This window comes from Tachyglossus aculeatus, chromosome 7 (assembly GCF_015852505.1).
Source record: "Tachyglossus aculeatus isolate mTacAcu1 chromosome 7, mTacAcu1.pri, whole genome shotgun sequence".
NCBI lineage: Eukaryota > Metazoa > Chordata > Mammalia > Monotremata > Tachyglossidae > Tachyglossus > Tachyglossus aculeatus.
This window is the reverse complement of record NC_052072.1, coordinates 29,466,513-29,478,125: the sequence shown is the minus strand read 5'-3', so window position 1 is coordinate 29,478,125 and position 11,613 is coordinate 29,466,513. Positions and strand designations below refer to the sequence as shown.

The 11,613-nt window shown below is 51.0% G+C and overlaps 1 protein-coding gene across 2 annotated transcripts; it reads right to left on the bottom strand.

Annotated features, from left to right (window-relative positions):
- Nucleotides 1-1,937: 1,937 nt before the first annotated feature.
- On the bottom strand, nt 1,938-11,493 carry ATP5PB (ATP synthase peripheral stalk-membrane subunit b). Of its 2 annotated transcripts, none has more exons than XM_038749653.1 (7): nt 11,403-11,493; nt 8,888-8,924; nt 7,212-7,357; nt 5,048-5,211; nt 4,530-4,655; nt 3,306-3,485; nt 1,938-2,109 (listed from the first exon to the last, which is right to left on the bottom strand). In XM_038749653.1, exons 1-7 carry the CDS (start codon nt 11,440-11,442, stop codon nt 2,032-2,034), a joined length of 771 nt encoding a protein of 256 aa, XP_038605581.1. In that variant the 5' UTR covers nt 11,443-11,493; the 3' UTR covers nt 1,938-2,031. The 2 variants fall into 2 exon arrangements, with proteins under 2 accessions (XP_038605581.1, XP_038605582.1); XM_038749654.1 differs by having other exon boundaries at nt 8,888-8,925; nt 11,407-11,479.
- Between the last annotated feature and the right edge of the window lie 120 nt (nt 11,494-11,613).

Here is an 11,613-nt window from a genome sequence, read left to right as displayed (position 1 = left end):
GCTTGGGAAGTACAAATTGGCATCACATAGAGACAGTCCCTACCCAACAGTGGGCTCACAGTCTAAAAGGGGGAGACAGAGAACAGAACCAAACATACCAACAAAATAAAATAAGTAGGATAGAAATGTACAAGTAAAATAAATAAATAAATAAATAAATAGAGTAATAAATATGTACAACCATATATACATATATACAGGTGCTGTGGGGAAGGGAAGAAGGTAAGACGGGGGGATGGAGAGGGGGACGAGGGGGAGAGGAAAGAAGGGGCTCAGTCTGGGAAGGCCTCCTGGAGGAGGTGAGCTCTCAGCAGGGCCTTGAAGGGAGGAAGAGAGCTAGCTTGGCGGATGGGCAGAGGGAGGGCATTCCAGGCCCGGGGGATGACGTGGGCCGGGGGTCGATGGCGGGACAGGCGAGAGCGAGGTACAGTGAGGAGATTAGTGGTGGAGGAGCGGAGGGTGCGGGCTGGGCAGTAGAAGGAGAGAAGGGAGGTGAGGTAGGAGGGGGCGAGGTGATGGACAGCCTTGAAGCCCAGGGTGAGGAGTTTCTGCTTGATGCGCAGATTGATCGGTAGCCATTGGAGGTTTTTGAGGAGGGGAGTAATATGTCCAGAGCGTTTCTGGACAAAGATAATCCGGGCAGCAGCATGAAGTATGGATTGAAGTGGAGAGAGACACGAGGATGGGAGATCAGAGAGAAGGCTAGTGCAGTAGTCCAGACGGGATAGGATGAGAGCTTGAATTAGCAGGGTAGCGGTTTGGATGGAGAGGAAAGGGCGGATCTTGGCAATGTTGCGGAGCTGAGACCGGCAGGTTTTGGGTTTGAAGCCTCAGGACCGAAGCTTGCCTCTCACTCCGGTCACCATCATTGATCTTTCCTGGCAGTGACGAAGCAGTGCGGTGTAATGGGTAGGGCAGGGGTCTGATTTCACCACTTCTCTGCTGGGTGGCCTTGGGCAAGTCAACTTCATTTCTTTAGGCCTGTTATCTTATCTGTAAAATGAGACTGAGCCCCATGCAGAACAGGGATTACCTCTCTTTATTGCTGCATCGTACTTTCCCAAGCACTTAGTACAGTACTCTGCACACAGTAAGTGCTCAGTAAGTATGAATGAATGAATGAATGGCAGGGACTGTTTTCAATCCGATTTGCTTGTATCCATCCCAGCACTTAATACAGTGCCTGGCACATAGTGGGCGCTTAATTATTTAAGACTAGAAAGTGTTACTTTAGTTCAGAGACTGGAACACACAACCTGTGTCATCTTGTTCGATCCCACTACTGGTTATCTAAAGCCAGAAAGATAACATTCCAGTGATGAAATCTCCCAAGTCAGCTGCATAGCGCTCAGCCGACTGAGAATACTCACACTGTGACGACGCAGGTGTTTTCAGGTACCTGAAGATTATTTCCTAAGACTGAAATCGGAAGCATTCTTCCACATCTCTAGAAGATGAAGTACCAACGACAGAGTTTGCAGTCAGGTGAATCGGAGGAGCCTTGGCCCCTGGGTTCGAGGACCAAGGCCCCGTACTGAAGATTTGAGGACAACTGAGTGACAGCTTGGACATTGCCGCTAATCCTGGTCCCTCCCAGCCCATCAGGTTCCCGCTGGGGCTTGGAGAGGAGAGCAGGAGAAAAGCACGTTGCAAAGGGTGTGTGTGACCTTCGTCCACCCCAGCTTCAGGAGGAACCAGGATCAGTACAGTGCACCGCACGCAGTAAGTGCTCAATAAATACGATTGAATGAATGATTAGAACCCAGGTCTCCTGATGCCCAGTCAGGCAGTGGTACCACCGGATGACTAGCTCATGGTGGGCAGCGAACGTGCCTACCAACTCTATTATATTGTACTCTCCCAAGCACTTAGTATAGTGTGCTGCACACAGTAAGCGCTCAATAAATACGACTGATTGATTGGGTAGCAACACAAAGTGGTCAGAGAAACAATTTATTAAGGGATATAGAAGATTCTGTTTCCAACGGCTAATGAAATGAGCTCCGCCGGGTCAGTCAGGAGGAGAGGTGTTCACACAATTGGCTGGGCTTGGGCCTTCTTGGCTAGCAGCTTTAGGTCTGCAATGCATTGGGCAATTGTCTCTTTCTCCTGCAACACAGAAACACTTTGTTAGTCTTCCTCAAAACACACCAGAGAAAAAGGCAGCAAGACTTACGGGCAGGCTTAAAAGGAAATACCATTTAGAAAAACCTGCTGAAAATCCAACTGAATGGTCTGATCTGAGTTTTTTTTTTTTTTTTTGCAATGTAGGAATCTTCCAGAAGTATGAACTAGCACAGTATGCTGCTACTTAGGAATATCAGATTTTTGTTGTAAGTTTACTACACGGTGGTTTTTTTTTACTGTTTGATGGGAAAATTGGATAGGAAGTGCAAATGAGAGATGACAGATCGTTCAGGCCAATCAAGTGATGATCATACGCCAGGATGCGGGGTGGTTGCCTCTGAAAGGAAGGAAGCAGCGTGGCTCAGTGGAAAGAGCATGGGCTTTGGAGTCAGAGGTCATGGGTTCAAATCCCAACTCTGCCACGTCTGCTGGGTGACCTTGGGCAAGTCACTTAACTTCTCCGAGCCTCAGTTACCTCATCTGTAAAATGGAGATTACGACTGTGAGCCCCACATGGGACAATTTGATCACCATGTGTCCCCCCAGCGCTTAGAACAGTGCTCTGCACATAGTAAGCGCTTAACAAATGCCATCAAAAAAAAAAAAAAAACCTCAAGGAGCAGTACACTGCCTTACTCAAGACTAGAGCACAGGCTGCAACGCAGCGTGGCCTGATAGAAAAAGCACGGGCCTTGGAGTCAGAGAACTTGGATTCTAATCCCAGATCTGCCACTTGTTGGCTGCGTGACCCTGGGCAAGTCACTTAACTTCTCTGTGACTCCGGTTCCTCACTTGTAAACTGGGGATTAAATCCTACTTCCTTCTCCTAATACCGTGACTGCCCTGTATCTACCCAGCTGCTTAGAGAAGCAGCATGGCTTGATGGAAATGGTATGGGCCTGGGTTCTAATCCCACGTCCACCACCTATCTGCTGTGTGACCTTGAGCATGTCACGTGACTTCACTGTGCCTTTGTTCCCTCCTCTGCAAAATGGGGGCTGAATATCTGTTCTCTCTCCATTTATACTGTGAGCCCCTCGTGGGGCCTATCTTCTACCTCAGTATAGTGCTTGGCACACAGTAAATGCTTAAAAAATACCATTGTTAGCTCAAATGGTTCAAGACTCAGCATGGGAGAGAACACTGGCAGTAGATACAGCCCCACCCTGAGCAAATACCTGTTGAGCAGAGATGCTCTGCACAACGTGCTTCTCCACCCAGTTGATCATGTGATCTTGCTCCTTCCGTCGCATCATGTTCTGCACGGAGAGCTGATAGTCCAGGCGATTCTTCACTTCAGTGTACACTCGGTGTAGCCTCTCTCGATAATAGAGCTCCAGGGTCATGGCAATGTTATTCTGGGGAGAGGGTGGGGGACCAAGTCAACCAATCCATCTTTTGGGCATTAGCCTTTCTCCCCTGCCCGGCTCCCAGGTAAAAATGTCATCTGCTCCCTAGGAATTCATGCTGAAAGAAAATTTTGACTAATCCCATTTTCTGTTTGGGTGCAGGGTGGCCAATATTGAGACCCTGTTTGTGGCTTGAAATAGGCTGCATAAAACAATGAGGGAGAAAGGACATATTTGAGGCGAGGAGGGGAAATCATCCTGTGTCTAGTATTCATCCGTACTGCGTTGCACAATAAGGATTATCGCTTCATTATGCCACTGGCATTTAATTTAGGCAAAAAAGCCAAACAAGATCTCTATCCTGGACCATCCTGTAGAAAATAGACACCTCACTAAGGCCACTTTTGGGCACAATGAATAAATCAACCTATAATTGTCATTTTTTGGGACCTACCTAGCAGCATGGCCTAGTGGCCTGGAAGTCAGAGGACCTGGGTTCTGATCCTGGTTCCGCCTTGTGTCTGTTGTGTGATTTTGGGCTAGTCGCTTAATTTTTCAGTGCCTCAGTTCCCTCATCTGCAAAATGGGGATTCAATACCTGTGCTCTTTCCTATTAAGAATGAGAGCCCCATATGTGGGAGTTTAGTATTTACCTTAGTGCTTAGTACAGGACTTGGCATTTAGTAAGTGCTTAATACTACAATCACAGCTATTTTCTAGGCAAGTAGGACTCTGCATCCTAGAAACTAGTCTCATCTACCTTATTTACCCTATCGCTCATCCACTCTAAATCCACTTGAGTGTCTGCCTCCCTCTAAAGACTGTAAACTCCTTGTGGGCATGGATCATGTCTATCAACTCTGTTGTAATATAGTTTCCCAAGTGCTTAGTACAGCACACAGTAACCACTCAATAAATACCACTGATTCACTGACTGATAATCCTGGCTCTATTCTGATGATCTACCTAAAACTTTCATCTTCAGAGCTTGCTCTTTTCAACACCTTGCAACCGGAGGAGGAGGGATTCTTTTCACCTTCCAAAAAGCCTTACCCTCTGGACGTCAAATAGATAGTGGCGTTTTCCAACTAGGGCCTGTTGAGCTTTTTCCACCTCAATTGCATCCTGGATGTGTTTGACTGATGCCTGTTTCACCTCTTCCATGTGGGCAATTTGGTCCTGTAATAAGTTGCACAGAAAACGGACAGCCTATGACTTTAGGGAAAACAAAAGCATTTTAAAAATTGTCAGTTACCTTTCTCACCAAAATGACAACTAGATAGAACATAGGAAGAAAATGTACACAATTCATGGGATTCCCACAGCTAAAAAAGCTATGGTCTAATCAGAAACAGGAGAGACCATTAGGTTAAAATATGGTTCTTGGCACACCACTTACTCAGACCACTGATGGCCTCTACCATGTAGCCACTCTGACCCCAGAAAAAATAGGAAGAGCTGGATTTTGAAAACCCAATGCTGGCTAGTGATTATCAACAGTACCTGATGCCTGCAAATTCCTAAAATGTTCAGCTATTGTCTACCTTACACATCTTGTTTTCTAGTCATACCGCATTTAGTTTATCTGCAAACGCCGCCACAGAAGGACCGTATTTTTTAATTCCATAGATGATGAGGCTCAGCAAGGCTATGGATGAGACGGTCTCTGTGGTGATAACATAGATCTCTTTGGAGAGAAGATACAGGACAAGCCCAGTGCCCAATACATAAGGACCTGAAAAGGAAAACAAAACTACAGTTACCCAACAGTTCAGACCAGTAAGGCGTTGAGAGGATGATTTTCAGAACCATTTTAACATTGGTTCAACAGAAGACTGAGCAGTACAGTCTTCCTCATCTAAGAAATTCTGCTCTATCCAGGAAAAATAAATGGGAGGCATTCAGGAACCTGCAGCAGAACTGAGGAAGCAATGCAGAGAACAGGACTGCCTGAAATGCCACCACCGTGACAAGATGTGTGTCCCATCTCCACCCAGCCCACGGCCCAGGCAGAGAGGAGGTGGTGGCTGGGGCTCATTAGGTCTCTCCCCCTCCTATTCCTGCCCCTGGGGAGGGTGGAACTTCAGCTGTAGCTATTTGAGACACAGAAATCTGGTCTTCGAGATTGGAATCATCGGGCCACAAGCTGCTACTTCTAAAGCTCCGAGGCCTCAGGTTCACACCTAGGGCATGAGAGGCGGGAGGAAGCACACTAGGCAAGATCCCATCAGATGAGTTTAAGGCAATCCCAATCACCAGCTCCACATATGACACACACAAAAGAGTCTAAATATCACCTAAGCATGCTAGATCTATCTAAACCCTCCTTCAAAGGCTTTGTTCCACAGCACCCTAGAGATTGAAGAATGCTTAGAGAACAGAAAAACTCAAAAACTCAAATGGGATAAGAACAGCTCTGATAGTGAAACAGCTCTAGCCCATGGGAATCAAAGGGAGTGACAAAATGCATAGTTTCGCCCCCCAAATTGCTTCCCAAACTAAAACCTCAATCAGATATCAGCCTGAAACATTTCAGAAAGAATGTCTTTTGCAAGCAGATAAGTTGGCTGCTTGCTCGTTTCCTAAAAATCTCCTCAAAAATCTCCAATGGCTACCAATTAATCTGCGCATCAGGCAAAAACTCCTCACCCTGGGCTTCAAGGCTGTCCATCACCTCACCCCCTCCTACCTCACCTCCTTTCTCTCCTTCTACAGCCCAGCTCGCACCCTCCGCTCCTCTGCCGCTAATCTCCTCACCGTACCTCGTTCTCGCCTGTCCCGCCATCGACCCCCGGCCCACGTCATCCCCCGGGCCTGGAATGCCCTCCCTCTGCCCATCTGCCAAGCTAGCTCTCTTCCTCCCTTCAAGGCCCTACTGAGAGCTCACCTCCTAAAGGAGGCCTTCCCAGACTGAGCCCCTTCCTTCCTCTCCCCCCTCGTCCCCCTCTCCATCCCATCTTACCTCCTTCCCTTCCCCACAGCACCTGTATATATGTATATGTGTTCGTACATATTTATTACTCTATTTATTTTTTTTACTTGTACATATCAATTCTATTTATTTTACTTTGTTAGTATGTTTGGTTTTGTTCTCTGTCTCCCCCTTTTAGACTGAGAGCCCACTGTTGGGTAGGGACTGTCTCTATATGTTGCCAACTTGGACTTCCCAAGCGCTTAGTACAGTGCTCTGCACATAGTAAGCGCTCAATAAATACCATTGATTGATTGATTCCTAATACGGCCCTGCCCACACACTTCGCTCTTTTAGAGCCAGCTTGCTCACTGTGCCTCAATCTCATCTATCTTGCCACCGACCTCTTTCCCACACCCTCCCTCTGGCCTGGAACTTCTTCCCCTTCCATATATGCCAGACCACCACTCTCTCCACCTTCAAAACCTTTTATAAGTCACATTTCCCCCAAGAGGCCTTCACCAACTAAGCCCTCTTTTTCCCAACTCACTCCTTCTCTGGCATCTATGCACTTGGACCCGTACCCTTTGGCCACTTGGTATTCACTTCACCCTCAGCCCCACGGCACTTTATGTACATATCCATAATTTATTTATATTACTGTCTGTCTCACCCTCTAGACTGTAAGCTCGTTGTGGGCAGGGAACACATCTACCCACTCTGTTGCACAGTACCCCTTTCACAGTAAGCCCTCAAATACCACTGACTGAAAGTTAACAAATGAAGGTAGGTCATTCAGAGATCTAAAAACTACTCCTGCTCACCTGTGACTCCAGTTTTAGGGTACAGAAACTGGAAAAACTCCTCAGGAATCAACCCAAAACGAACTTTTCCTCCATGCTCAGGAAGAGGTGGTAATGGAGCCAAACGTGGCTGTCCTGTGTGAAAGATCCTTGATGCTTGCAAAACCCTACAAGTAATCAAAGGGTAAAAACATTCTCCTTTTAGTGGGGGGGGAAAGGTGGGGGAGGCTCCCTTTGGTCTAGCTGCCTGATCCCTGCTAGCCAGGGAGCACACTGTATTTGACTAGTGTGAAAGACTGGTTTCTGAACAACCTAAAAAGAGGGTCTACAGGGGTTGAAGGGGTGGACTGCAACAAGAACACCACTGTCACAAGCCATTTCAACCCTCATGCTTCTCTTTTTATTAGACACATCTCCACGGAGAGGTTAAGCAGTGATCCTGACTGGACAAAGCAAAGAGAAGAGTGTGTTAGAGCCACAACCAAAAATATTCACCCGAAGATTTAAAGTCACAGTTAACAGGAACAAGCAGATCGGAGAGAGAGAGGGGTAAACACAAGTAGAAGGTGCACTAAGGCAATTATCAAAAAATCCATCATAGTCCTGGTACGAACCCATACAAACTAGGACATATTTCCTCTGCACTTCGTGCTGGTAGGGTCCTTATGAGTGAGGGATGTAGACAAATTGGGAGACGGTTTGGAAAAAGAATAAAAAATAGTTAAAGGAGTCTAGGTTATTTAGAGAGGAAGAGGTCAATGGGTAAAAGTGTTGCAAGCCTAGGGGTCCAGGCCTTGAGGATGATGGAGGGGACTGGCCCTCATAGCTTTTTGTGCCGGATTCTTGCTTACCCCAGAAAAAGACGCATATGATGGCTTTCTGGCCTATTAGTTTTGTGAAGCCTGGCCTTTTCCAGTACCCACTGGGTGGCAAGAACTGGGAGCTGGGATTGGAAAGACTTGGGTTCTATCCCAGCTCTGCCGCTTGCCTGCGGTGTGATCCTGGGCAAGCCACTTAACTTCTCTGTACCTCCAACTCCTCCTCGGCGAAACTGAGGCTAAACGCCTGTTCTCCCTCCAATTAAATTGTGATCCCTGTGTGGGACAGGGAGGGTGTGCAACCTGATGAACCTGTATCTAGTCCAGTACTTGGTACAGTGCTTGGCACATAGTAAGTGCTTAATATCACAATTTTAGGAGGTGTGGGAGCCTCCTAAAACCCCTGCCCTACTTTCTCCATGCCCAAAATGAAAACTTGCAGCTATGGCTTCATGCATATACGGGGGCTTTACGGGCGGGATGTTGGTAGCTCCCTATACCCACTGAGGGCCTGACAAAAGTAAACTGGCTTAAAATTAAAACCGGAGAGATTCTGGTTGGACATCTTAAAACTGCTTGTATTAGGTTAATAAATGCTGGAGTAGTTTACCAAAGGAGATGGAGACTTCACTCGCAGAGCTTTCTAAGGAATCAGTAGACACCTACCTGACCTGGGCGGTTTAGTCATGGTGAAGTGAAATTCTAAGTTTAGCAGTACAGCCCTGGTCTGGGCTGTGGCATCTGTGGGGCATCTGATGTTGCCCCTTACCCCAGGTGCTGCATAGGTAGCTGCAGGGCCCAGAGGCCTGGCTGAGCCCAGAGTCGAGTGAGATATTAAGCCAAGATTTCTGTGAGAAAGAGGGGTCGTGAGAGGCTTACCCTGGTCCCAGAAGGGCTGCATTCTTCAGGGCAGGAGCTGAGGAGACACAGGGACCAAGTGAACATGGGCCAAACTTCACCTCCCTGACCCGCTGGCTGCACATAACATGTCCTTTCCAAATTCTTGGGCTTCCCCCTTGCGCCCATCCTCCTCAGTTCCCAGGGTCTCATGTCCCTCTCTGCCTGGCCTCGACTAACCCCCCGGGCTCCTCCGACCCCCACAAACCCCGCTGACCCTCAGGGACCTTTACTGACCTCAGAAATCTGCCAAGACCCAATGCGGACATGCTGACCTTCACCAGGGCCTTAGAGCCCTCAGGCCTCCTCCTCATCCTCCTCCTCACTGTGAACCTGCACCCTGCCGGCCCCCGCGACCCCAACCTCTAGCCCCTCACCCCCATTGCCCTCTCCCGCTCCCTTTCCTCTCGACCTTGCCCCCCAGGACCCCCCTGAGCCCTCTCCTGTACCCCTTCCCCTCGTCCTTGCCCTCCGGTACCCCCCGCAATTTCCCTCTCCCGTTTCCCCTTCCTCTCATCCTTGTCCCCCCAGGATTCCCCCAATACCCCTATCCAATTGCCCTTCCTTTCACCCTTACCCCCCCGGGATTCCCCAATTTGCCTCTCCTGTTCCCCTTCCTCTCATCCTTGCTCCCAGGAACCCCCAAAATTTCCCTCTCCTCTTCCCCTTCCTCTTGTCCTTGCCCCTCAGGGACCCCCCAATTTCCCTCTCCTGTTGCCCTTCCTCTTGTCCTTGCCTCCCAGGACCCCCCCGAACTGCCCTCTCTTGTTCCCCTTCCTCTCGTCCTTGCCCCCCGGGCCCCCCCACCAATTTCCCTCTCCTGTTTCCCCTTCCTCTCGTCCTTGCCCCCCAACCCCCCCATTTCCCTTTCCTCTCGTCCTTGCCCCCCAGGGACCTCCCACAAATTTCCCTCTCCTGCTAACCTTCCTCTCGTCCTTGCCTCCAGGGACCCCCCCCCCAATTTCCCTCTCCCTTTCCCCTTCCTTTCGTCTTTGCCCCCAGGACTCCCCAAATTTCCCTCTCCAGTTTCCCCTTCCTCTCGTCCTTGCCCCCGGGGATCCCCCAAATTTCCCTCTCTTGTTCCCCTTCCTCTCGTCCTTGACCCCGGGATGCCCCCAATTTCCCTCTCCTGTTTCCCCTTCCTTTTGTCCTTGCCCCCCAGGACCCCCCAATTTCCCTCTTCTGCTCCCCTTCAACTTGCCCTTGCCCCCCGGGACTCCCCCAATTTCCCTCTCCTGTTCCCCTTCCTCTCGTCCTCGCCCCCCAGGGCCCCCCAATTTCCCTCTCCTGTTTCCCCTTCCTCTCGTCTTTGCCCCCCAAACTCCCTTTCCTCTCGTCCTTGCCCCCCCAGGGACCCCCCAAATTTCCCTCCTCCAGGGACCCCCCAAAATTTCCCTCTCCTGTTCCCCTTCCTCTCGTCTTTGCCCCCCAGATTTCCCTCTCTTGTTTCCCTTCAACTCGCCCTTGCGCTCCGGGACTCCCCCCTAAATTTCCCTCCCCTGTTGCCCTTCCTCATGTCTTTGCCCCCTAAAGCCCCCAATTTCCCTCTCCTGTTGCCCTTCCTCACGTCCTTGCCCCCCAGGGCCTCCAAATTTCCCTCTCCTTTTGCCCTTCCTCACGTCCTTGCCCCCCAAACCCCCCAATTTCCCTCTCCTGTTGCCCATCCTCTCGTCCTCGTCCCCCAGGACCCCCCAATTTCCCTCTCCTGTTTCCCCTTCCTCTCGTCCTTGCCCCCCGAACCCCCCAATTTCCCTCTCCTGGTTTCCCCTTCCTCTCGTCGTCCTTGCCCCCCAATTTCCCTCTCCTATTCCCCTTCTTCTCGTCCTTACCCCCCGGGCCCCCGCAATTTCCCTCTCCTGTCTCCCCTTCCTCTCATCCTTGCCCCCCGAACCCCCCCCCCCCAATTTCCCTTTCCTCTCGTCCTTGCCCCCCGGGGACCCCCCCCCCAAAATTCCCTTTCCGCCTCCCCTTCCTCTCGTCTTTGCCCCGCCAGATTTCCCTCTCTTGTTCCCCTTCAACTTGCCCTTGCCCCCCGGGGCCCCCCCTCAATTTCTCTCACCTGTTTCCCCTTCCTTTCGTCCCTGCCCCCCAGGGACCCCCCCAAATTTCCCTCTCCCGTTAACCTTCCTCTCGTCCTTGTCCCCCGGGGCCCCCCCTCAATTTCTCTCTCCTGTTTCCCCTTCCTCACGTCCTTACCCCCCAGGGACCCCCCAATTTCCCTCTCCTGTTTCCCCTTCCTCACGCCCTCGCCCCCCAGGGACCCCCCAATTTCCCTCTCCTGTTTCCCCTTCCTCACGTCCTCGCCCCCCGGGACACCCCCCCCCCCCAATTTCCCTGTCCTGTTGCCCTTCCTCACGTCCTTGCCCCCCCAAGGGACCCCCCCCCCCCCATTTTCCTGTCGCCCTTGCCCCCAGGTCCCCCCTCAGGGACCCCCCCCAAAACTGCCCAGGGGACGGCGGAAGCCCAGCCTCGGTCTCCTCCTCCTCCTCCTCCTCACCGGCGGCGGCGGCGGCGGCCAGCACGGCCCGGGACAGCATCGCCGCGGCGCCTCAGCCTCCCCGTGACCCCGCGGAGAAAGACGGCGGAGCGGCGGCCGCCCTAAGATGGCGGCGGCGGCGAAACCTCGCGAGAACCGGCCCGACCCCTGGGTGGGGGGCGGGGGGGGGGCGAAAGGACGAGACTGCGGGGAGACATCTCGCGAGAAGCCG